The following is a 26749-nucleotide window of genomic DNA, read 5'->3' as shown; positions in this document are numbered from 1 at the left end:
TTAAAGTATACTAGTAACTTCAGACTCACGTGATGGGCAATTTTCCCATGTTATTTAATAATATAAATTATTTATGCACTTGTGACCCTACTACTACAGGTGCAGTCAGTACTTAATTTATCGTTCGTAGTTCATGTTCATGTTGCACAACGTACATTATTTGGTGAAACAGTCCCCCCTCCACCCCCCCAACAAACACAAATGAACTTCAAATGTTTTCTTGTGAAAATATCTTTGTTTTATTTTTATATTTTCATAATGATAATAGAAAAATAAAATATATAACAAATGTAACCCCCTGACCCAGAGCTGTCCCTACCCTCCCCTAACCCCAACCAAATTTCAACCTTAAATGTACACCCCAACTCCCACATCCCACCCACCAACAAAAGGATTTAAAAAGGGGCAAAAAACAGGGTCCATTTCAAAGCCGGCGGGCTTTCAGGTGTTTGTCCACCATTATCTTCACACGCTCCTCTATACCGTCCTCCAGCTTCTTCCGCTCCTCCTCCAACTTACTCGCTACCCGGCGGAGAATCTTCGCTTGGAAATCACGGCACCTACACTTGCATGCATGTTGTTGTTGTTGTGGGGGGGCCGCCGAAGATGTAACAACGCGGCGGCGGGCGGCTGCCTGACCACGGCGACGTAGTCCTGCAGGCTTGGGGCCCGGGGCATTGGAAGAGGCAGCAGCTGCTGCCGCCGCCTCCTCCTCCTCCTCCTCGGCCTGATCCACCAGCCGGCGGTAGGCCTCTACAATTGCCTGCAGTTTCCGCTGCCGGGCCCGGACTGCCAACTCCTTCCTTGTTGGTTTTTGGGAAGGAGTAACTATAAAGAAAGAAACAGAATTGTTGTAATCCAAACTCCCCGCAAATCAAGAACACAACATTGATTCAACACATAGTGGGCGGCACAGTAGCACTAGCAAGCAAGCTGAGTACAAAAAATTGTGTTGCGTCTATCTTGAACATTCTACAGCCTCTATTAATTTTTTGGACTTTTTGGCACGGCATTATGCCTGCCCTATTAGCATGGGTGTACTTCAACGGTCACACACATTAGAATGAACACCTGTCTTTTTCATATCTCCTTTTGTATTATATACTCTGATTCCGGGAAGGCGGGAACACTCTCAAACTAACATTAATTAACAGGGGGCAGCTAGTAGTACATGTCTAGTAAAGACTATAATACTTTATACCGCGCAACAAACCTTATTTGGTTTGTGTTTCACCAGCAACGACCCATGCACCCAGTCGTCCCCTCCTTCCCTTGCCTTTGGGTTTGCCCAAAACACCGCTGCTGCTGAGACTATCCACTAACCACCGGTATTGGGTGTGTCTCCCAACCACGCTGGCAGCTGTGTTTTCCCCTTTACATGCTTTAACAACAACCCATGCATCCGACTGCTATCAGCCACTTGCATTACTGTAGTGGTAATGCTTAGCATGCTAATGACAAGTAAAGGTAACATCATATATTTTCCAGTAGAGTACAGTGACAAAGTTTTCCCCTCCCACCAAGTAATGCAGATCACTATTGAATGTAACTTACCATCGCCCGCCGCTGTTGGCTCCCCCCCCACTGCTGCTGGTGTAGGTGTAGGTGCCTCTGTTCCTCCTGTCCCCGCCGGGATCGCTGAAGCTGCGCCGCTGTCCCCGTCGGCACTGGTCGATGGTAAGGGTTCTGCACCTATAAAAATAAGTACACCTTTTTAGATGGATGCACAGCCCCCTTTGTACTTGTTCACCAAGAATGGAGTTATTCAAAACAGTTAAGTACAACGTACGTAATCAGTAGGAGTCCACATTGCATAGTACAGCAGACTCTATACACATATTAGCATTCATTGTTATGGTATGGTACCCAAGCTCATCTCATCTGTCCTGCTACTCTAGTCCTTGGAAATTGGAAGTGAACTATGTAACCTTTGTACATCAATGTATCCAGTTTTGCGCATGTTAACTCGCAGCTTGTTGCGCAGTACGAGAAGACGCTCTGAGGCAACACATCATTGTTCAATGCATACACCTGAAGAGGTGGGAAAGTAAAAGGGCCCGTATTTAAGTTTTCTATGTGGATTGTGGAATAGAGTTTGCTTACAGGTTACAACTTCTTTTTAGCATGGCTGCATAAAACTGGCATAAATGTATTTCATACTGTCTAACGTGCACCACTTTTGTCATTAGTTTTCGGCAGATGAGAAGATTGCCTTCTACGAAGCGGACATTTCCATAGCTTACAAAAAAAGAGGAATATCTGACCAGTATACGTTGGTGAGAGGTCTCCGATAGTTGCCACATTTCCCTATTGTGCACTAGTAGCTGTACAAATGTTGATTACTTTATTCTGCCTTTTTTAACTCTGGATTTTTTCTGGTGGGCCCTTCAACGTATTTGACGGAACAACTTAAAAACATTGATGTTACTTACTTACTTCTAACAAAATAAAGCTTTTGAATGACCACTTTGACTCTGAAGTTTATTTTCAGTGTCTGTTGTCTTGGAGACTCACACGAGTGAGTGAGCAAAAGGGGGTTTCTTAGGTAACGGTTTGGGTACTAAAAGCATTCGGCATCTTGGTATTGGGGTTCAGGAGTGTGAATTGAATAATTGACCAATGACTCAGGCCATATAGGCTGTCGTTCAGTGAATTGTGCGTTCCTCAGAGTTCTGTGACTGAGGTGTAAGTAAGGTCCAACCTGCCTATCAGTACCAACATGCAATTTTCGTGTGCATACATAGTTGTGTAATATGTATATAACTCCATAGGAGATAGAATACCCACAAGACTAGTAGTGGTATACTAACGTTTACAAAAATACTAGACAAACATCATTCTGGATGCATACTTGGTTGCTGTCAATTGCCAAAGCAGACACATTACAGAGGAAAAAACAAGCACTGTTGGACTTACTGGGGACAGCAGCAGGATCCTCAGTAGAGGAGCTCTGTGTAAGTGGTGGTTCACCCGCCGACTCGGTCCCTGTATTCAGCTTGCCCCTGGGTTCTGTTGTTCATGTAAAAAATAATAAACAAAGAGAAAAACATTGAGTGCTGTGAAACATAGACATCATTGCAAAAAACACTGCTACAGTGGAACAGAGCCGGAGGCAACAAATCCATGCCAGGGGCCGCAACGCAAATATGTATCCATCCTTAGAGTATTATTAAATTAAGGATATCTATTGGTGCGGTGGCCCCTGAAGTTTGGTGCCCCTGTGCAGTTGCACAGCTTGCACATGCCTAGAGCCGGCCCTGGCTGAGGTAAGAAGAACAAAGTAACGTTAGCATTCTTTGCCAGAGGAGGATTCGATTCATGCAGAAGAGAAGGCCGTGAAAAAAATGCTACAATATGCAAACTACGTACAATTATCCATCCACCGCTATTTCACTGACGGACAAAGGAAGGACAAGACTCTATTAATAGCATTAACTAACTTCAGTTCTCTACAATAAAGAAAATCTCACATCAATAAACAGCAACAGCTAGCGCCAAGTTGAAACAACACGCAAGAGCCAGTGAAGAAGAAGAACACTGTCATACAATTACAGTAGATATACCGGAATACATCGGAAATGTAACTAGGAGCAACAGTCATCGCGTTACTTATTCTGCCAATATTTACAAAGATACAATAACAATATTTATACTACTATATATATATATATATATATATATATATATATATATATATATAACTATATATATTATATATATATATATATAAATATAAATATATATATATATATATATATAACTATATATATAATATATATATATATATATATATATATATATATATATATATATATATATATATATATATATATATATATATATATACACACTTTATTTTTGGGGTAGCCACTCACCAAGACCCACAACCTCCACACCAAGCAGGTCCAACAGGTCCTGCTCCCGGTCCAAAATGTCGGCCCAGCGGTGGTACAGCTGATGGTGGGTACGCCGGATACCGGAGCAGCGGAAGACTGCACGGCGCACCTTCGCCCACCGCCGGAGACGCTCTTCAATGCGCTGGTAGCCGGAGCCGGGCCTGCCGCCTGCTGCCAAAGTCAAGGGGAGGTGGCGCTGGATAAAAAAGACCAGGGCGGCCACCTCCTCCTCCCCAAAAAGTTGGCGGGGCGTCACTCCTGCGGGGCGCATTCTGCCGCAAGGCAGCCGGGTTTTTTTCGGCACAGCCGCCTTGCCCTTTGAGCCGCCGATGCTGCTGGCACCCTTCACCATGGTTCTGGGTGGAGGGGAGAAGGAAAGTTGAAGACAAAAAGGTAGGGGAAGGAAGAAGCAAGGTAAAAGAAGGAAGTAATATAAAACAAGAGAAAAGTTGCAAAAAAAGTTGTAAAAGTAAAAATAAAATGAGAAATATAAACCTAGGCACAGAGAGAAATAGGTAATAAGTAAAGAAAGTTAGAAAAACTGAGTGAAAAGACCAGGATGGAAGAGATAGGAGTTAGATGCTAAAGTAGGCCCAAAACCATAGCCAGAGTGTGAAATCGAAGATGGCTCCGCCCGTCGCGACCGCCGCGGTAAGTTCGCGCGATATTTGACGCGATCACGCACTTTGGCAGTGCGAACGAGAAGATGAGTTCCCGAACATGTCTAACACAACGCGAACACGTTACTTGTGACCCGGAACCGGAAATAAGGGAACGCAAGCGGGCGGGACAAACCTCTTTGAGTAACTTAGCGCGCTAGCTATCTCGAGCATGCAGGCAGCGCCCCGAACACGCGCACCGCGCTCCCGAAGACGAAAAACGGCGCGCGAACGGGTCTAGCAAGCTACTACGCATGTCTGCGGAGCTACGTGTAGCTCGCGGAGTGCAAGTGCGTCTTCGCGTAGCGTCGCGGAGTGCGGCTACGCGAACTACGCCCAGGGTTACTGCAGACAAGGAACAGGAATCACAGCACTGCAATGGGCAAGTCACTTTTAAATATGATAAGTCCCCGCCCCAATGGGCGTGGCCACTCCCGTGGCCTTCTGGAACTTGAAGTGCTCACCTTCAGCCTCATGTGAGTTGCTGCTGTGCTCGAAATCATCCAACTGGTTTGGATATATATATATATATATATATATATATATATATATATATATATATTAAAAGCAGTCTAAGCAATTGATATTTTATAGGCATGTTCTAAAAACTCAACCGTTCTTATAATTGCACTATTCTTTTTGAACATGAAACAATAGCGTACAGCCTCTGCGGTTGTTCTAATTTTAACATTATTAATCAAGGGGCATAAGTATATCCTCTGTATGGGCAACAGCTGCGGGCAGATGCACATTAATTGTTCAAGAGTTTCTTTACTGATTCCACAAAGCCAACATACTTGTATACCTTTAAGTGCCTGGTTCCAAGACCCTTCAAACTCCCCAATCGTAATGTAACTGGACGAATTCCATCCCAAGTATTCTTGAGCCTGTAAGGTATAAGTATCAATTACAAAATCCATATGTTTATATTTCCCAGCTTGTAGAAGATCTAAATTCCACTGCTTTGTCATTAGCATATTACATATTAACTTTTTCCGCACGTCCCTAATCATTCGCCCCATCTCCTGTATATCAGGCAGGTCATAAGATCCTATTTCTAACATTATACTAAGTAGTTGCAAATCTCTGACTTTTTTGCTCCGGAGTTCTTCAAATTTTAGATGTTTCAGTGTGCATGAATCAGCCTTAGCACAATCAATATTGTAGTTAACACATTTCTCTTATGCAACATTTCCAAAGATTTTAGACCAAATTCATGTCTTATTACACAAAGCGGAGTTGCCTGTCTTAAATGAAGTAAGGTGCGTACACATTTCATAAAATATTTCTCAAGTTTAAGGATGACTTTCTTGTTCATAACTGGAGATGCATATAGTAAATACGGAATATTTTCATTTGTAGTACTTTAAGTGATGGAATAATTGCATTTCCTCCAAACCCTTTCATGAATCTCAAGATTGATTTAGTGATAGCTGCTGAATTTGCATTCTTACTAACCTTATTGTTTAACCATGATAACTTTTTGTCAACGGTTACGCCGAGATAATTATATTGTTCCACTACCTCAATTAAATTTTCTCCTAAGGTCCACTTTTTAGATTGTATTGACCGTCCAAACGTCACAATTTTTGTTTTTGACAAGTTAGCTATCAAACCATTCACTGTATTATACTTGTCTAATTGATTCAGTTGATACTGCAGTCCTTTTGGAGTTAGGGACATGATGGTTTACAGACAAAATATCGAAATTATAATATCGATATACAATAATATCGATGTTGTAATTTCGATAGTATAGAATATCGATGTCCAAAATATCGACAGACAGAATATCGTTTTTTTAAGGTATGTATGTTACTAATATCGAATTTTACTAATATCGAAATTTTGTTTAGTGTTATGTATTTTAATGTGTTGTTTATATGTTTGTTAAACATGTTTTGTAATGTATGTTTGAAAATTTGTAAATTTGTTTACATTTTGCGTTTTAGTATCAGAGCGGGTTGTGGGTTTATAGGGGAATAGGGTGGGAAGTAATTTAATAATAATTAATTAATTAATTAATATATGTTTGTAAATATTTTTAATTAATACTTAATTGGTAATTAATTAATATTAATTAGTTAATTAATTAATATATTTTGTACATATTTTTAATTAATAATTAATTGGTAATTAATTAATATTAATTAGTTAATTAAATTAATTAGAGTAATTTTTTTATATATATATAATTTTTTGTTATTGTTAATTAATTAATTGGGAAACAATAATATTAATTAGTAAATTAAATTATTTACAGCTAATGTGCTAATATATTTACTTTATTGTTATTGTTAATTAATAATTAATTGATAATTAAATAATATTAATTATGTAATTACATTATTTAGAGTTAATGTGCTAATATATTTAATGTGTTGTTATTGTTAATTAATAATTAATTGGTAATTAAATAATATTAATTATGTAATTAAATTATTTAGAGTTAATGTGCTAATATATTTAATTTTTTGTTATTGTTAAATAATAATTAATTGGTAATTAATAATTATTAAGTGAATAAATGATATGATTTATTTCTGTGTAGTGGGTTGTGTGTTTATAGGGGGATAGGGTGTGATATAATTAAATGTAATTAATTAAAGAGATTGTAATTTTCTTTGGTGTTTATTGTTAATTAATTAGTAATTAATATGTGTTATTTAGTTCATTTATAATTACATCAATTTAGTAATATTAATTGTTAATAATTGATTAATTGAAATTTATATTAATTGTCTTTTTTATATGTGTAGTGTGTTGTGTGTTAAAGTGGGAGTAGTGTGAGAATTAATTTTTACCCCCATGCTATCCAACGCTTTCTCTACTGTTGCACCCTCTGGAGTGTGAATAGTAATTTTTACCCCTACGCTATCCACCGGGGAAACAACCTTTACAACGCAACTTTTACAACGCACTACCATTACAACGAAATTTTTACAACGCAAAAACCATTACAACGCATGTGTTTACAACGCATTTTTTTACAACGCAGGTACCTTTACAACGCATACCATTACAACATAAGTATAGGTAAGTATATAATAATATTTTAAATTTTATATGTTTTAGTTTTTTTAAGGGGTATTTTTAGGGTTCAGGGTCAGTTTTCAGTTTTTGGGTAAAAGGGTATTTTTAGTGTTCAGGGTCAGTTTCCAGTTTTTGGGTAAAGGGGTATTTTTAAGGGTCAGGGTCAGTTTTCAGTTTTTGGGTAAAGGAGTATTTTTAGGGTTCAGGGTCAGTTTTCAGTTCTTGGGTAAAGGGGTATTTTTTGGGTTCAGGGTCAGTTTTCAGTTTTTGGGTAAAGGGGTATTTTTAGGGTTCAGGGTCAGTTTTCAGTTTTTGGGTAAAGGGGTATTTTTTGGGTTCAGGGTCAGTTTTCAGTTTTTGGGTAAAGGGGTATTTTTAGGGTTCAGGGTCAGTTTTCAGTTTTTGGGTAAAGGGGTATTTTTAGGGTTCAGGGTCAGTTTTCAGTTTTTGGGTAAAGGGGTATTTTTAGGGTTCAGGTCAGTTTTTAGTTCTTGGGTAAAGGGGTATTTTTGGGTTCAGGGTCAGTTTTCAGTTTTTGGGTAAAGGGGTATTTTTAGGGTTCAGGGTCAGTTTTGGGTTTTTGGGTAAAAGGGTATTTTTAGGGTTCAGGGTCAGTTTTGGGTTTTTAGGTAAAGGGGTATTTTTAGGGTTCAGGGTCAGTTTTGGGTTTTTGGGTGAAAGGGTATTTTTAGGGTTCAGGGTCAGTTTTGGGTTTTGGGGTAAAGGGGTATTTTTAGGGTTCAGGGTCAGTTTTGGCTTTTTGGGGTACAGGCGTACAGGGTAAAAATAAAATAAATTTATATTTAAATTAAATCAATTAAATGAAATTAAAAAAAATAAAATTACATTACATTATTAAGTTTTTAATTTATTTTAAATGTATATGTATTAGTTTTAATTTTTTAATTATGTTTTAATGTTTTTATTTAATATTTGTAAAATTATATGTATTTTAAAATTATTTTTACATTATTATTTATACATTTAAAAAAACGATATTTTTAATTTCGATATTTTTGTACTACGATATAAATTTTTCGATATTTTTGTACTTACTTTTATGAAGATATGACTCCGATATTTTTGATTTCGATATTTTTGTGTCGATATTTTTGTATGTAGATATTCTGTCTGTCGATATTATGTCAGACATTCGGACATGATAACTATATCATCCGCATACGCTAGATATGGTATCCTTTTGCCTCCTAGTTTAGGTGCCACGCCCAAATCTGAATTTAGCATCAAATCTATATCTGCAATATACAAAGAAAATAACAGTGGTGTAAGGACACAGCCTTGCTTAAGGCCATTTGTGGTATCTATTTTTCTGATAATGTATTATCATGACCCAATTTCATCCTAAGCCATGTTTCTGAAAGCAGACCAATAATAAGATTCAGGAGGTTCAGATCAACCGCCCATGCTGTTAATTTACTCTACAGCCTTTGCTGGTTAACCTTATAAAATGCTGTGGAATAATCCACAAAACAGGCATATAACATTATCTTCCGCATGCTTGCCTTTTTTACTAATAGGACCAATGAAGCGATATTATCAAGTGTCGAACACCCTGAGTGAAATCCGGTTTGAGTTATTGGTTTTAATGATTTTTCCTCCTCCCAAGTCCTTGTCTGGCTCAGAGGAAACAACCTTTATCCAACAGTGAAAATGTGGAACAGTCAGTATTATATAGACTACATGACTGTCATCACTGACTGTGTGAGCTTCAGAGTCAGAGTTTTGTACTGCCCTCAATTAACAAATCAATAGCTCATGCTGAGGATCAGATGTAGATGAGTGTGGTAATGGTAAGTCTGCCAAAAATAGACGATTTAACACATCATCATAGTGCTTGGATGAAAGTTGATTCTGAGTTTAGCAATCTGTGGTGAAACTCCTCTGGCTTTTGCAAATGCACCACCAAAGAAAGACATAACCCCACATCAAAGGGTGGCAGGTTCACCACAGCCACATCAAGGCAAATTTTAAAATGTTCAGAAGCACCCAAACTAGTCAGAGTGTTTACATATGTGAGTACAGTCTTCGAACTTTAGAGAGTCATTTTCAGGGCCACATTTTGATGCAAATTCCACAAGCAAATTTCTGGATTTTCCACCATTATTGTAGCCTCCTAGTGGGCTAGAGATAAAAATATAGCAGATTTTAGTCCTTGTCTTGGAAGGGAAGAAAATCTGCCATAGTGATGGATTGAAATTTTAAGACTCAAACTCTAAATTAGGACACTAAATTATCAATAATTAATGCTCCAAATGTAAAGTTGGGAAGTGACCCTAAATTCCTCATCGTGTGACTGGGCTATCTCACCTTTGGTGTTAATTTACATCATTTACCTTCTTTACATTTTGGGATGTATTAGAGCATTGCCTATAGTGTTTATTTAATAAATGCACATGTTTGTGTGATTTGGGATCCGGGAGATAATACTTGTGTACTGATTAAATCACTGTAAAATCTGTTATGTGTTTTTGTGGAGGTGGGACTGCCTCCCTTCACTGACCCATCAGTCCCTTCTTCTGTCAGCTGGTAAGGAAGAGGGGACCATTTTTTTCTTTCCTCTTCTGAAGCAACGTGCATGTCAACATATTCCCTGAGCATTATTGGCATCCGTCAGTTTAATTCTGTGGGAACTGTGCAACACAAGATCAGTTAGGAAATCCCTTAACAAATATTGCCACTGTCATTGGAAGCACAAACACCAGAAAATACTCAAAGCTCATGAAGTGCCACATATTTTATTTTTTGTCCTTGACTTTCAGGGATAGTGAAGTCGAATCGACAAGGATGGTAAACAAGTCTAGCTTAGGTACGAGGTGGGTTAAAAGACACAGTTGGCATGTTTTGTTGAGAGCTGGATACTTGCAAGCATGTAGGTGGGAGAATTGTGAGATATTATACCACATTCGTCCCTTCTTTTTAAATTGGACGTCTGTGGGGGAAATATATGTTATGGAGGTAGAAGTGGGTTAAAAGATTAAGAGCTCAAAAGAGGAAAATGAATGTTAGGCTAATGCTATGCATTGTGCAGTTTGAATGTGTCTTAGTTGAGTGAGTAGAAGGAACAATATGAGAGGAGAGGTAGTTTGTTAGATGCTGAGGAGAAGTCGAGCCAGGTTAGGCGATTCATGTACAGGTGTTCAAAGCCGAAATGTGACAAAGTGAGCTTGGGTAGGGCTGCAGAGGAAAGTAAAGGTGTGGTGGTGAGATTTTGGATGGATGGAGAATGGAAGGCCTAAGGACGAGAGAGGTGGGGAGGAGGTAGCAATGTTGGGGAAGGGTTTGGACAAAAGTGTCAAGTATTAGAATTTGAGTGGTAGGCGGGAGGCAGGAAAGAGTAGTAGGGGCCAGGAACAGAGGCAAAAGTAGACAATGAACATGGGCTACACTGCTGCTGGGGAGTAGAGGAGAGGGAGGGCTGGACAGGAGAGGAATGGTTGTAAGATGAAAGGTAGGGTAGATTCAGGACAAAGCGGAGGCAGATCTGTCAACAGTGATATTTAGAGGTTGGAATTAAATGTATGATTGCATGAGAAAGACAGTGGAAATGAGGCAGGGTTGAAGTAGAGCACATGATTATAACAGAAGGGGGAAGAAGAAAGCGGACACATTATTGCGTGAGAGGGGGTTACTTTTCGAAAAAGGTGAACTTGATCTTCGAGGAAAGGGAATGTAAAAAGGGGATCTAGGGTAGTTAACAGTACTGAGTAGGAGGTGGTTATATGACCTGGGTTATGAGGGAAAAGGGTCGGAAGCAATTAGGGTCTTAGTTTTACCGGTAAGGAGAGTGATTGGAAAAGTAGAGATGAGGAGTGGGGCGAGTGGTGAGGGGTGAGAGAAATGTTAGAGTGAGGAGGGTGAGAGTGTTAGAGGAAGGGGAAGAAAATATGTCTCAATCAGTGTTTGAGGTTTTCTTGAGATGAGATACATTGTAAGGATGGTCTGAGAGTTTTTTGAGATGCAAGTTTGAACAAAACACATAATGTCGAAGAGTCTATTGAGCCACCAGGCATGTGGGTGGAGTCCCAGACACAGCTTCCTAAAAACACCAGGAGATCTAAGGCTATGTAATCTCCTGGATTGGAGAAGGAGTTGAGCAAGTCTTCTAGGAGCGATAATCAGCGGTGATTAGGAATGGACGGGCATTCTGGCCCTTGGTCCTGTCCAGGACCCTTTAGGGCCAAACATGGAAGTCACCATTGGCGGTTGCCCTTCACCTTTCCTTTCTTTACCTGGTAACCTGGCCAGTATACCCTGCGAGGAGGATGAGTTAAGTACATATTGAAGATTGGTTACATGGCCTCTCAAAGTCTGATCATGTATGATCGGATTTTTCAGTCCAGACTACGCACTTGTAGAGGAAGAGAGCTTGAGAGGAAAAACAACCTGAAAGAAAATCGAGCACAGAAACAATATTTACACAAACAATAGAAAACAATTCCTCAAGTTACCATCAACTTAGGCAGAGTGTGATCCTGGGTCTGAACCAGACACTCTGTTGGCTTCCCAACAAGGTTTCAATAACTCTAGTGCAAATTTCAAAATGTCCATATGTCCAGTTAAATCCAGTGGGGTCAAAGGATTGATGTAAACGTCCCTTGAGACAATATACCAGAAGCAGTTTTCCTGGGAAGTGGGGAGGGGGCAAAACATGTTTACCTGTGCCAGTCTCACCATTAAGAGGCATAGGTGGTGTGGCAAAGAGGATAAGGCTGGTGTGAGAAGAATGAACTAGCAGTGTTCCCGTCATGTGACAGTGCAAAAAAAACCTAATAAATATGAACAGACTATTTGGATATTAGCAAACAGGAGGCAAAGGGTGGAGTGTTAAAACCTGAAAGCCTGAAAATAAAAGCGACCACATACATTAAGTGTAAACGAAAAGAAAAAACTGCAGAAAATAATTCATCCAACCAGCAGGACGAGGACATAAACCTTCTTATGTCGTGCAACTCTCTCTACAAATACAAAAGTAAACAGTCGCAAGATTAATAACAGTGCTTAATTTCTGAAATAAGTGCCGGGACCCAATTTGTTTTCCAGCAGCCTGCCGGGGTCGCTGCCGAATGTCAATGTTATCAAATGCCAAGACTTGCTAGGCTGCGTTTCACCTCCTGCATATTGCATCTGCCACCTTACTCTGTGACCCTTTATCTCACGCCAGCAGGAGCATTTCCACCCCTGCGTTCTCTCTTGTTCACTGTTTTCAGTGTTTCTCTTCCTCTTGCTTTGCCACTTTGCTGCCTTTCTCTCTCTTGTGCTGGGTAAAGTCTGATCATTTAAAAAAAAGTCCCAGTCCACATAAAAGAGTGCAGGTGGGCGCCATCTTAAGCACTGCACTGACAGTGCAGTAGGTGGTGTATGTAAACTGATGGTGCCCCTCAGCAGAATGTGGCGAGGGGCCCCTCAGAAGCCCAGATCTGACAGCTGTTCATAGGCTTTAGTCTGAATGCGGGATTGGAGGGGGGAGGCTGAAGGGTGGGGTCCCCCTTTGCCACAGGGCATGTGTCGTCCCTGAATGCAGTCCCACGTGTAACTTTAAGTATAGGTTGTTGCCCCTTCTTCACTGCAGAGATGACTGGGGCCACCGACTCAGGGCATTCTTGCATTGCCAATGTGTCGTGTTTTTAAGAAAGTCTCTTTTTCTGTGACGCAGAAAGGAATGTTGCTTTCGCGCTTGTGGTCAAGTTCACTTTTGCCCACATCTGTTCTTCTCCTCATTGGACTGAAAAAAAAAGGCATGAAGGCCTGCGGAGAGCTTCAAAGGGTTTAAACCACTGACTTCAGCGCCGGAGTCGTCAAAAGCAGCAGAGCTTGGACTGTTTTCAAAATCATTTCATGACCCCTCATGAGGAAATGGATATCTTACGAAACCGTCTCATTAAATATATTCCTCTGCAGCCACAGCCAGCTTCAGTCTTGCAGTGTAATCACGAGTTCACAGGCCCGCTCTCCAGTCGCTTAATTGCATTCCCATTTGTTTTGCCCGTCTGTGGTTTGCATAGATTATTTTACTTCTGTTGTGCAGGAGCTGTTGACACTTTTAAACACTAATAAACCCCGGAGAATTTACGGTCGGTGACTGCACGGAGTTTGCTGGCAAACACTAGAGAGGCCTCGGGCGAAGGCACTTCAGTTTCCTGTCTAGAACTCGACTTCTGCCTGCAAGGACTACGGACACTCCTTTCTCGCTTCCTAGAAAACGTAATGTGCTGTTGAAATTTGCCAGAAAGGAAAAAATAAATTACAAAATCTGTCTTTTTCAGCTTATCAGAGTTTTAGGGTGGGTAGATAAAACCAAAATGGGTCACATATGTATTATTTATGTGAACTATAGATAAATAAAACATTTGGCATTTTTTTCAATAGTCTAGAATGTTCTGTTTATGAAAATTATCCAGAAATACATTGCTGTGTGAGTGTATTAGGACACAATTGGAATGTTGGGAGCTTCATTGAAGATAATGGAGTGGATCAGGGCCAATAATGGCTCCTATAGACCATCTGGTCCAACATTGCAAAGCTTGTCTTTCAGTTTTTTTCTTTTTAATAGAGTTTTGTAGCCCTCTGCCGTGGGCTATCCCAAGTGTTTTTACACATGTGCACCTCTGTCCCAAGAGACTCTTTAGGGATGCATGATTGATCCAGTTACGGTAGTAGTCATGAAAGGCAGACTCATAGGGGACACATGTATGCTCTTATGTCTGTCAATAACTTTCCAAATATGGAAACTTCAGCTTGTCCCTTCAGACAATAACGAACTCCTATGTGCTGCCCCTAGTGCAGGGTGGGCTTAGGAGCATGGACTTGGAAGGCTTCGGAATCTGTCTGCTCAAGTATTTCAACCCACACATAGATTGGTGGACTTCAAAGTGATGCATATATAACTAAAAATTATAAGTTTAATGCAGGTGTGGCATGACATGTGCAGTCCAAACAAGAAGTTTGCGAAAACTGTTTTTGAAGAAATGCAGAGAGAATTTGATTTGTCATGTATGAAACAAGGCCCCATAAAGCTTCATTTTGATGTGCATCATAATAAAGTTGCATTGTATGAACGAATTTAGATTCATGGTTTATGGCAGGCCCTATTTGAAAATCTGTGCATTTAGATGTTTTCTCACTCCACAGATTAAAGACCGTCTGCAGAAGTGTTCTCTTCAAAAATCATCCAGCATCCTTGTGCGTGGAACGAACGTGCAGTGATTATTATTATTTTATTTAGACTTAGCTTTAACGGCTCCTGAATTGGTCTAAACCAACAGCAGCACCATTTCTGAGACCAACAGCAGGGCTAAGCATTTCTCAATTTCACACCTGTTTCTTATACAGCGGGTCATATTGTGCTCCTGTCATTTCTATGCACTATAAATAACAGGTGCTATGTGCCCTATGTTAAAGGTGCTCCAGCCAGTCCCTGCTGTTGCTGGAATGGGATGGAGAGGGGTTGCTCAAGGCCACCTCTGAAGGTAAGGGATATTTTCAGCAAATTTGGTGAGTGCAATAAGAGGTTGAAAGGGGGTGCTTGCTGTCAGTAGTGGTGTCTGGACCATGCACCTCTGGTGAGGTACCTGAAAGAATGGGAGTTTCGGGGTTCTCATTCCTTAGTGCTGTGGCTTCAACAGTTTAGAGCATTGTGAGATTCGAAGAGTGCATTTTTTTAAAATGCAAAGTGCAGCGGCCGAGCTGGCTTTGGTGAAAATGTAACAACGCATATACGTGCATGCAGTCAAAGCAAATTTATAAGCGCGTATAATATGCTAATAGGAGATAAGAAATTAGAAGCAGTTATACATTTTCTAGCATTTGGAAATATGGAACAATTACAATGTAGGTAGGTTTTATCACCACATTTCAGAACATGTGCACATTATGAATCGCAGGGAAAATAGAATGTGACACTTTAGCAAAACCTGTTACAGACCTCCGAGTGATACTTTCTGCAGTTGACAAAGGTCTGCTGACGCCTCTCCCAGCCCCAGTCCCATCACAGTAGATGAATCTGCAAGGTGAGAGGGTGGACCTCGAGCCTGTAAGGGCAAGGCGTGTATTGGAGCTTTAAGGTTCCTTACAGTCCCTGCAGCCAGCTGTGTGCGAGTTGCTCTCAGGTTGGAACCTGTATCTGACATATTTAGCAAGTTCTGCTTTTGCATCACCGGCAAACTACATTTATGACATTTCCCTTTAAAGTATGGTTTACCGTCTGTTTAGCGCTGTTGACTGAAACTTAAGCACTCATTGAAGGTGCCACCCAGGACAAGTAGCTACTTCACATTAATGGTGTTCGGAACACAGCAGTAAATACTCTGCAAAGTCAAAAACTTCTGGTTTGAACAGGAACAGGGGTGGGAACACACCACTTCACCCCCCAACAAGGTTAGCCGCTGCCATTATGGTAAATGCAGCCTCATGTTGCTTGCTTTGCTACAATATTTACGAGTGTTTCACCAGAGTTGGCGCAGATTTCAAGTTTGACAAGACTTTGTGGGGCATATTATCAAGGACCAGTGATACAATTATCGCCATTTTATCGGCAGGAAACTGCCGATAAAACGGCGATAATGGGCTTGATAATACGCCCTTGTTAATTCCCATAGAAGCCCATGTTAACACCATAACATGGGCTTCTATGGGAATTAACAAGGGCGTATTATCAAGCCCATTATCGCCGTTTTATCTGCAGTTTCCTGCCGATAAAACGGCGATAATTTTATCACGGGTCCTTGATAATATGCCCCTGTATTCGTTATTTCACAGAAAGAAAGATAGAGATTGTTAGTTATGGCATGCTGGAAGACTTTGTGTCCCGCATCTAACAAGATTAAGGGTCTAATTTACATAATGCAGGGCGGTCCCTTTCTCTGTCAGGGAGTCGGAGTAAATTAGTCTGTCGCCCTGATGGAGGTGCCAGCAAGCAGGCAATCATTTTTAAAGCATTGGCATGAACCGCCCTCACAGCAGTTACTGTCATGGCTGGTTACAGTTTGGTACAACATGAGGGAGCCCTGAACCAAACAGTTTTCTATATTTTAAGCAGGATTTTCTTTTTGAAAATAAATTCACCATAGCAAGAGGAGCGTTTAGCAGTTTTCACAGCCCCTTACCACCAGGGTTTTCCTAGTGGTGATAGGCAATGAAAACTGGCCTATGATTCCAGCCATTTAAATATTGCGGCTGGAATTAAAGTTCTGCCTCCAACAGCCCTTACTCCGCAGAGCCATGAATGGGTTTAATCATGCCAAGACAGAGAAGTCTCTGCAATGATTAAACCAAAGGTCAGTCCACTTTTAAATTTGGCAGGTGGACCATTATCTTGGCCTTATGTATACTCCGTAGCAGCTGTGACAGAGTGTACATAGCGCCAAGATACAAATCACACCCTAAGTCCCATGTTGTAGGGCTGTGGGTATGTTGTCCTATGTTAATAGCCTGTCCTGGAATGGACTATAGGGAATCTTGTCACCCTATCCCCTTCACTACTACCACCCATGTGATGCGTGCAGTCTCAGTCTATACACACAAACCACAGCGTCAGCATCATGCCACCAGGCACAGATCTACAATATGTTTTTTACCTCTGCTTCTTCCTTTCTTGGATCTGGCTCCAGCAAGTTAAGATGCTGTACAGTCTCCCTCTTCTTCTGCTATATGGTAAACTCAGGCACTACACTGTGCCGCCTCTAACGTGGTAACTGACTAGGCAGAAACACAGAGCGAATCTTTACTCGGGACTGGAGGTCCGACAGTGACCAGTTTGCATCAGTATCATGAGGTTGCAGCACTGCCATTTCCTTTTCACCTTCCACCCCCGTCAGATAGCTTCTGATTGTCATGCAGTCATCAGGGTGCCTACTGTCGACTCCATGGATAGGCGGGAGTCGACAGTAGGCACCCGGAGATGAGTTTGTCATCTGGAGGCGGCAGGCTGTCTTGTGAGTTGTCTGGATTGGGGATCTCTGGCACTGTGGTTTGTTGCCCCTTCACTGGATGCAGTGGTGCAGGCACTGTCACCCTTTGTCTGCCCATCGTGGTCACTGGGGGGAGAAGGCAGAGGAAGAACTCTCATTACACTCCATGAGAAGGGTGGCAGGAAGGATTGAGGACAGTAACAGGACTGACTGGAATGCGGGTCACCACATCCCAGGAGGAATGTGGCAGGGCAGTTAGGGCTCCAGCAAACATGGAATGAGGAGGACTAGTGCAGATGTCCTGTCACGTCCACCGGTGAGGCGTCCCTTGATAGGTCAGGCCACTCTAAGGGGCTTCAATTGCCGGAGGGACTGGTAGTGCTCCGAGCCAGAGGCAGTGTGTTGAGGTGTAGCCAGGTCCTGCCAGTGAGCGTCAGAGGAGCCAATGGGAGACTCCCCTTCCCCCACTTCACTGCGGGGGTCCTCACCTAGGTATCAATCCACTCCCTCAGAAGGGCCAGTGCCCCTTCCCTCCAGTTCAGGTCACTGTAGTAATGCGGCCAGAAGCGGAAGGTGAAGCTACTGCGAGTAGGAGACAGGTAGGCCCCCACCAGCAGGCCAATAACTGAACTTCCAGTCTGCCACTCCGAACCGTCTCTCCCTAATTTCTGTTGGGATGGTTGCGACAGCCTGGTGAGTATGTGTGGGTCACCAGTCCGAGAGGGCACTGACCACAGACCAACAGAGTGTGCCCCCCCAAGCCCCTACGCAAGTCATTGGGCTGTGTACTGATGCATGTCCCCCTGCCAGGCCTCTGCTGGTGATGCTGAGGAGTCTGATCCCTGGGGGTCTGTCTGGCTGGTGAAGGTCGGCCAGTTCCCTCTCCTAGGGACTTCACAAGTTGGCAGTTGTAGGGGTGTCCCCCTGAGGTCAGGCAGGCACCTTATAATGCCTTGGGATTAAGGCCTGGTGGTGTGAAAGACTGAGGGGAGGAAAGTGTGTCCACCAACGCTACTTGCTCCCTGCAAGGGCCACTTACAGCTGGTGCGCTCACCACTGCAAGTCTCAGGCAGTTCATACTGTTAAGTGTTCCTCCTGCATATGAGAGTGATGAATGGTGTGAAGTAGGAGCAGGTGGGAGAAGGGGTACCGAGAATCACTGTGTTAAGTTCCCGCTGCTGAAAAGTTAGAACAAGGTCCTCCACCTGTAGGGTTTCCGGCCCTGCAGACTGCACAGATGAGTCGACACACCAGCTGCGGGACTTTTGGAGGAAGAAGGCCACCGCTACTGGTGCTTCGCAGCTGATGCTGCCTTGGTCAGCGAGCATGGCTGTCAGCTGCCCCAATTGGTTCCCCTAGCCCTCTCCGATGGCTGAACAGCAGGATGGCAAGGTAAGGCATGCCCTGGGGGAGAATGGTCAGGATCGAGGTGACCGGGGATGCGGAGCTTTATGGAGGAGTGCCTGCTATGTAGGCTGCTGAATCATGTCCAGTTTCTCATCATGAAGGAGAAGTATTGCTTCAGGAAATATTTAATCCATAGCCTACAGTGGTCTGCTTTGATTAGTTGGGTCTCCTGCAGTAAACAGATATCAACCCTGTGATTTTAAAAACCTGTATAATTGCCAGTCTCTTGGCAGGCGAGTTCAGGCCTTTGATATTAAGGCTGACAATCTTCATTCCCTAGAGAGTGGTTGCTTGCCATGGTTTTTGTCAGGCTCGGTAAGTATATGCCTTTTTTTCTTGCATATGGTGCTCCTTTGTGTGTCCTTGGACTCATTCCAATAATATGATCACGTTTGGGTTCCCCACCCCCACCACCTCCCTCCAACAAGGTGAGCTTGTGTAACTAGAACATACTTTTGAACTCAAAGTCCAATGTCTTGTGTAATTGAGGGTCATCTTAATCTGGATGGGGAGCCCACACAGACACACCTCTCCAATCCCATCCTCAATACTCCCCACCCCATCCTGTGGTCATCTTGAACTCAATGTTCCATGTCTCCCCCATTTTTGGGGGGTCGGCCAAGGACTGTGATCATTTCTACCCTCCTCCTGCTGTTGTGGTAGTCAGGTAATCTTTCCAGTCTCATTGAGTGCTGCTCGTTTCACCTTTTCTATCTCCTTCTACAGTAGAGGGCTCATCCTGAATGTTCAGTTCACCCTGTACCATTGACTTTGTGGATTCAGGTCTCCATGTTACAAACTTAAAGAAGTCCAGGCCTCCTCTTCCTCTGTGATCCTGAGGATACACTGTGCATCTTGTGACGTCTTGACAAAGTACCTTTGCCCCTTCCATTTGAAGATGCTTCTAAAGCAATGTCCAGACTAGTAGAGGTCCATGTGGCTGTGCAGGAAATCCATGACTAGTTCCATGTCTCAGCATTGTTGGAGTGTCAGCAGGGAAATACCATGGCACAAGGTTAGTTTATTGCTCTCAAATGATATCTCTGTCCTCACACAAGCTTGTGCTGTGGGGCCTTGTCTCCTGAAAATTGTGGATTCGGGTTAAAATGTCTGACTGTGCTTCTTTCCTCTGCCCCCCCACCCCAGGGGTTTGTTCTGTGGGTGTAGTTGAAGCATATGGGAGGGCCTTCTGGTCGACCCCTGAGATGATAAGACAGAAGTTTCTGGACATTGAGTAAGATGTCTGGATCCTCTGCTCTGCATGGACTGACTGACTGACTGACTGAATTATTTTTAAAGCGCGCTGATGCCGAGGCGTCTTGGCGCTGTAGAACAGAAGAAAATACAGATAGCAATTAGGGCATCGAGAAGAGCCAAGTTTTTAGCACCTTCCTAAAACTGGTTCTGTTCGTGTCGGAGCGTAGCACGATGGGCAAGGTGTTCCATAATTTCGATGCCTGGTAGGAAAAGGATTTGCCGCCCCATCGAACTCTCCTTATTCTTGGCAAACAAATTAGATCTTGGCTGCCAGATCTTAGTGTGCGAGAAGGCACATAGAGAGGGAAAAGTTGAGTAAGATCCTTTGACCCTTTTCCATTGAGAGATTTGTTGACCAGACAGAGGGCTTTGAATTGGATTCTACGCCTCACCGGGAGCCAATGAAGTTCCCGTATGGCTTGAGATGTCGGATGGCGTTTGGGGAGGTCCAGTAAAACTCTGGCTGCCACGTTCTGAATTGACTGGAGCTTTGTAAGCTGTTTTACCCCAGATACAGTGCATTGCAATTGTCTACACGTGACATTACTAAGGCTCCCATCACTGTTTTCCTTAAGGCGAAGGGAATAAGTGGCAGAATTTTCTGGAGGACCTTGATCGTATAAAAGCAGGCCGATGTAACCTGACTTATTTGCACTGTACACGTTGGGTCATTGTCAATCAAAAAGCCAAGGTTTCTGACTTTTTAGGACGGGACTGGGCATGTACTAGCTTCCGGGGCCCACCAAAGGTGACTCCAAATGGATGGTTTTTGGCCAAACTCGATCACTTCCATTTTTTCAGTATTGAGTTTTAAAATGCTTTCACTCATCCATCTCTTAACGTCTAGAAGACAGTTTCTAAAACGTTCTGCTGTGGCTTCCACCGTCTGAGAGAGTGACACTACTAATTGTGTATCATCTACATAGGATACTAGACACAGGGCAGGAGATTTTATTAGTACTGCAAGGGGGGTTACATAGAGATTAAATAATGTGGGTGAGAGCGCTGAGCCATGGGGCACGCCGCACGGGAGAAAGAACTCTCCGGATTGGAGACCTCCCCAATGAATTTGCTGTACACGGGCATCTAGGAAAGACTTGAGTAAAGTTAAGGCAGTTTGTATAATGCCTAATGTTCCAAGTCTGTTCAGGAGGACCCTATGATTAACAGTATCAAAAGCAGCCGTTAAGTCTAATAGAATCAGGGCAGCTCTTCCACCGTCGTCCACAGTGTTCTGGATCTCCTCGGTTGCCATAATTAAGGCGGATTCCGTAGAATGACATGACCTGAAACCATGTTGCGTGGTGTCTAATAGGTTGTTTTGGTCTATAAATTCCATTAGCTCCTGATTCATGGCCTTTTCAAGAATCTTGGCCGGTAAGGGAAGGCACGATATAGGCCGATAGTGCTTAGGTTCCATCGGGTCAAGGGCCTCTTTTTTAAGAATGGGCCGTATGCATGCTTTCTTCCATCTGTGAGGGAATACCCCAGAGCTTATGACCTCATTGAGCAAAGGGGACAGAATAGAGCTGATTGTCTCTGGTACGAGGTGTAGTATGTACGGAGGGCAGGGGTCCAAAGGTGATCCTGATTTGATCTGGGTTAGCAAACTCGCCACCTGTGTTTCATCTAACTGTGAAAACATGGACAGTCATGGTTGAGTATATTATTTCTACTAGACCGGTTCTCCAGGTCTTCCTGTTTCAAGTCAAATTTGTTGTATTTGTCTTTCAATGCAAGGAGTCATATACCAAGCTGATGGGTCTTGGCTGATTGTGTGTCCATGTTCAGATCCAGATCATTCACTAGGGGCCCTAGATCAGTGATGTCCTTCTGGATGTTCCTGAGGTACTTTTTCAGATCCGTGCAACTCATACTAGCATCCAAGTTTTATTTCCTACAGAAAGTGTGCATTCTGGAGCAGGTGGTTTTGCTGAGGCATCTACTTTGTCCTGCTTTGCAGCTCTGGATGTTAGCTTACATTTTATTGTTGTTTCTCTCCTCAAGCGTTTTATTGCCATTGTCTCTCAGATGGGTGAGGAGCTACCAAAGTGTGGGGGCAATGCAATGGTGCGTTAGGGCAATTTCCGATTGCAATCATCCTATGCATAACGCTGCCCACCCTCCCCACATGGGAACTTTCAGCCACTGGGGTCCTCTATAACCGCTGTCGTGCCTTAATCAGGAATTATGCAGATGCTGGCCCACCAACATTCAGGTCCAAGTCGTTGGGGGGGGGTTCAATTGACTGTTCATCAGTGGAACAACTCAAAAGTCACGTAAGTACCTTCCCAAGGCGGCAGCCCTAGTTGTGCTATCTGTAAAGATCCTTGGGTGGTGAGAACAAAGACTCCTCTCCTGTAAAGATGAAGAAGGACACTCACCACAACTTTATTCGCCTTCTGGGACACTCGTGATACAGTCACATTGTCACCACCCTCTGGGGTCCAGGGCTGCTGTACTGCTGGCGAGGGTGGCTCTTGATAACAAGAGCAGGTGGGGTGTACTTTTCCCACTTTGCTGAGCAATAGTAAGAAGGACCTTAGACCTCCAGTGGTTAGCAACCCCTACCACCATTGCCCTCTGCTTGTCCTGTAGTCCCCTGAACATAGCCTGACATACAGTAACATAGAATTCCATTTATCTCAGAAATATGAAGGTCGGGAATGGCACAGTCTTAGTCTCCCAGGCTTGGGAAAGTATTCCAGTAGGACTCTGGGCTACTAAAATAACTTCACTGTTCCGGAAAGCCCTGAAAACGTTTCTGTTCACCTCACCTCACTGTAAAGCTTAGTTTGGCAGGATATTCAGTTTCCTAGCACCGGGACACTCTTTGAGTAGCTGTGCACTCTAGAAATGCAGCCATTCATGCATTCATTCATTCAGTCATTCAGTCATATCAGATGCACACCCAAAGACCAGTCAGGATCTCTGACAGTGGGATGTTTGCACTAAAACAAGGCACCTAAGGTAAGTCTGCCTCCAATGCTGGTTTTTCCTTCGCAAGGCTGTCTTCTGTCACCTGAGGAGGTGACCTTGTCTCTGAACAGTCTGAGTGGGCTAAAAACATAACATACCAATAGAAGGACTGCTGTAGCTCCAGCATTAGAGTTTGCATTCTGCCATCATCAAAAGTCCCAGGTAGAGTGCTGTCCTGGATTTTCTGTGCCATAAACCTCTGCTGAAGAGTGTTTAACTGAGCATGGGGAATTTCATCGGCTAGGCTTATATCCCATTATCAATCACCAGTGACTACTATAAGTGAATCTCCCTTCCCTGGGGCTTCAGAATACATCTGGATTTGGAAGAAGGCTAGAAGAATTCGAATCCTGCTGCTTTCTGGCTGGAAAAACTCAGTCATTTGATCCTTCATTCAGCTGAAAAGGTTTTGAGTCCCTTTCTGAATTCCGGGAGCGAGAATGATGTTCAGAGGTGGAGGGGAAGGTCATTCCAGGACTTGGCGGCGGGTAGGAGAAGGAGCGTCCTCCACTGTGGCTCTGGAGGATGCTAGGAGTGTGTGCTAGGGAGAGGGAGGCAGAGCCAGGTGTCTGCAGGGTTTGCGAAAGTTGAGGCGATGGTTGATGTATGCTGGTCCTTGGTTGTGAAGGGCCTTGTAGCCACGTGTCAGCATCTTGAACTGCCATCTTTTGTGGATGTGGAGCCAGTGGAGGTTCTTGAGTAGGGGGGGTGATGTGGGTACGTCTGGGGAGGTCAAGGATGAGTCTGCCAGCTGAATTCTGTATTGTCTGGAGTCTCTTAAATTTACAGCTGGATTTTGTGAATAGCCAAAAGTAGTGAAGTTACTCAAAAGTTTAAGAGTAAATTACTCATGTAAATTAATCAGAAGTATAAATTATCTTTGTAAATAGACCCAGCAGTTTGTAAATAGCCCTCTGATCTTTCAGTTTGATGGAGACATGTCAATTTCGAGTTACATTTACAGTCAGATTTTGTGAATAGACAGTTGTAACTTACTGAAAAGTGTAAATTACTCAAAAGTGTAAGATACCTTAGTAAATTAGTCCCTTATTTTCTCAATGCTTATGTTTGATTAGCATTTGCAAAGTTGCAATGTTCTTTGCCTTTGTGAAGTTGTATGGAAAAAAATGTTTTACGCTAATTTTCATCTTTTTGAAAATTGTGACTTTTTTGTGACAATGTTTGTTCTGAGCATTCATTACATTTACAAAGATGCAAGAGGTAAACTTGCAGCGAAAAAAAGCCTGCATTCATTATCTACCACAAACAATAAAAACGTTTAGGAAAAAATGGGTCCAACCAGTGGACACTACAACACAACTCAAGTATAATCATTAATGCTCCCAGGGGAGAAACGCAGCAGCTCATCCAGCCCTTAAGGCAGATCCTTACCTTGCATCCCACAGGGGAAATGCGAGAATACCCCATTTGCCAATCTTTCTCTGTTCACCAGTGTAAACCATAATCTGCCCTCGGTTAATTAAGCATATGTATTAATAGACTTCTGCCAGAACAAGACTGGTACACTACTGATTACTTTAAATAAAGATCATTTCTTTCACTGCTGTGAACGAAACCGTGTTCAAATTATTTCCAGTTATAAATGAAATAATAAGAGCAATGTTATATTGAATAGCTCAGCTACAACATATAAAAAAGCAGACTTGGACTGCCCTTTCATTGTTCTATTATTATCGTTTGAAAGGCTAAATATGTACTCAACTTACAACATGAAGGAAAGAGCGCAAACTCAGTGGAGAACAGGGCTTATAATTACGTGCAGTACATCTACTATTTCTAAACACCAGAAGAGGCAAACCCTCATATTATGGTTGCAGTTACTTTCTTCTTTTACAGAAACTTCAAAGAGTGCTAGACCAAAGATATATTTCAGTGAGGTCTAATCGTGATTCAGCTGCTTTTGAGAAAACCACTTCAAAAAAGTGTCAAGATCAAAATAAAATTTGAAATGTAAAGGCTTTTCGGGGTGTTTTTTTTATTATCTCTTCTTGTATGTATGAGTCTAAGAATACAAAGATTCCCGTACTGTGTATATATAACCCTCTGGCTGGCAGTATTTGTTTTAAGAATGCCAAATGTGCAGTATATATTGTTACTACTATGCAACACGTTCTCTACATGTATATTTGGTGACGATATGTATTAAATATTTACCCCTCGTTCCACTGACTCCTGCAAACAGTGTTGCTACTCATGTTATTTATACACAGTCATAGTTCCCACATGTCACTCACAATAAGTCACTTTAAGTAGGATTGTGTCCTTTGCCAACTTCTTTGGGATTTCAATATTCTTTGTGTGGCCAACCAAAATGGATATTCTCTGCAGACGAGATCAAGGTACGTATGATTGTACTCTGCACCCACATGCTTGATATCATATTGTTATGCATACATACCTTTCCTAAGGGTGTTCCAGACACCAATGTTTGCCCTTATCAGGCTGCTACAGTCGCTTGTTTGTACACACTTGTGGTACTCTTGTTCTCTCTTCAAATACCATTAATGTCCATTTGATTTGAGTGACCTCCACTACTCACGAAGACTCCATATAGATTTTTGTCTCCCGATTCAAGTCTACACTCACTCCAGACACTAATTGTTATTAAATGATTAATTCACCTTTAGAATATGCTAGCTGCCTTAAAGATACCGTTCATAGCATGTTTTTCATCCCACTTTCTGAGAGCTATAAGTGCTGTGAAAAAGAGATGGAAAACCTCTGATGTTATAATCCACCAGGTACAAGAGTGCTTCTATTGGGGTAATCGAAACTGCAGATATAGGTAGTTTTGCATGCTGTCATCATTGATGTCACACATAATGTGATTGATGATATTACATGTAGTATGTTTGTTAATGTCATGTGTGATGTCGTCAGTAATGAAACATGATGCGATGAGTGATGCCTGTGTTAAGTCAAACGCAGTGCATCAGGGCGAAGTTAAAGCTGTGTAGCTAACACATTTGTTACATTTCTGATGTTTTGAGTTTTTGGTTGATAACATTAACCTCACTCAGGCACAATTTCTTCAGTGCATGGATACATTGCTATATAGATAACTTTAACTGATTGCTAGATAGATAAACTTAACTGACATTTTTTTTTACAGTGAAAGCCATGAGTTTCCGGGTGGTACATTACCCAGTGGCAGTCACCACTTGGTAGTTATAGTTATAACATAGTTTCTGTAGGCAATGCAGAGTACCAAAACATGTTTTTTCCATGCAATTTGTTTATGAAAAACTTTTCCACAGCAACATCGAAAACAGCTGAATGGAATTACAACAAATTTGGCAAAATGCTAGATCATTCCCCAGAAAGCATGCTTTTGTAATATGGTATAAATCCATTCAGTAGTTTTTGACAAATTGAGGTTTACCTTTTCACACGGAGGAAGATACACGTACCCAACATATCTAAATATAAGATCTGATTGGCTGCAAAAATATCAACGAAGATGCTTTGGCAGCTATGGTAGGACTCAGGGACTCAGTTACATGTCTGGTAAAAAGGTGGAAAAATACATATTTTGGGGCAGGGTAGGGAAACCCCTGAGGGCAAAACCAAT

General features: G+C 42.2%; 1 protein-coding gene across 1 annotated transcript; it reads right to left on the bottom strand.

The window, feature by feature from the left end:
• Positions 1–385: 385 nt before the first annotated feature.
• On the bottom strand, positions 386–18842 carry LOC144763678 (uncharacterized). The gene is made up of 4 exons (XM_078649510.1): positions 18665–18842; positions 2917–3009; positions 1555–1692; positions 386–828 (listed from the first exon to the last, which is right to left on the bottom strand). The coding sequence occupies exons 1-4, from the start codon at positions 18840–18842 to the stop codon at positions 425–427; spliced, it is 813 nt and encodes a 270-aa protein (XP_078505636.1). The 3' UTR covers positions 386–424.
• Between the last annotated feature and the right edge of the window lie 7907 nt (positions 18843–26749).

This window comes from Lissotriton helveticus, chromosome 1_1, assembly GCF_964261635.1.
Source record: "Lissotriton helveticus chromosome 1_1, aLisHel1.1, whole genome shotgun sequence".
Lineage (NCBI taxonomy): Eukaryota > Metazoa > Chordata > Amphibia > Caudata > Salamandridae > Lissotriton > Lissotriton helveticus.
Note: the sequence above shows the minus strand (reverse complement) of the source record. Positions and strands in the feature narration are given on the sequence as shown.

What these genes read in the sequence shown, in the direction of transcription:
- LOC144763678 (XM_078649510.1), bottom strand. Translation starts at nt 18,842, where the DNA reads ATGCTCGCTGACCAAGGCAGCATCAGCTGCGAAGCACCAGTAGCGGTG. An exon ending in ACTTAACACAGTGATTCTCG is followed by an intron (nt 3,010 to 18,664) that starts GTACCCCTTCTC and finishes CATGAACAACAG; the next exon opens with AACCCAGGGGCAAGCTGAAT. An exon ending in GCCAACAGCGGCGGGCGATG is followed by an intron (nt 829 to 1,554) that starts GTAAGTTACATT and finishes CTTTCTTTATAG; the next exon opens with TTACTCCTTCCCAAAAACCA.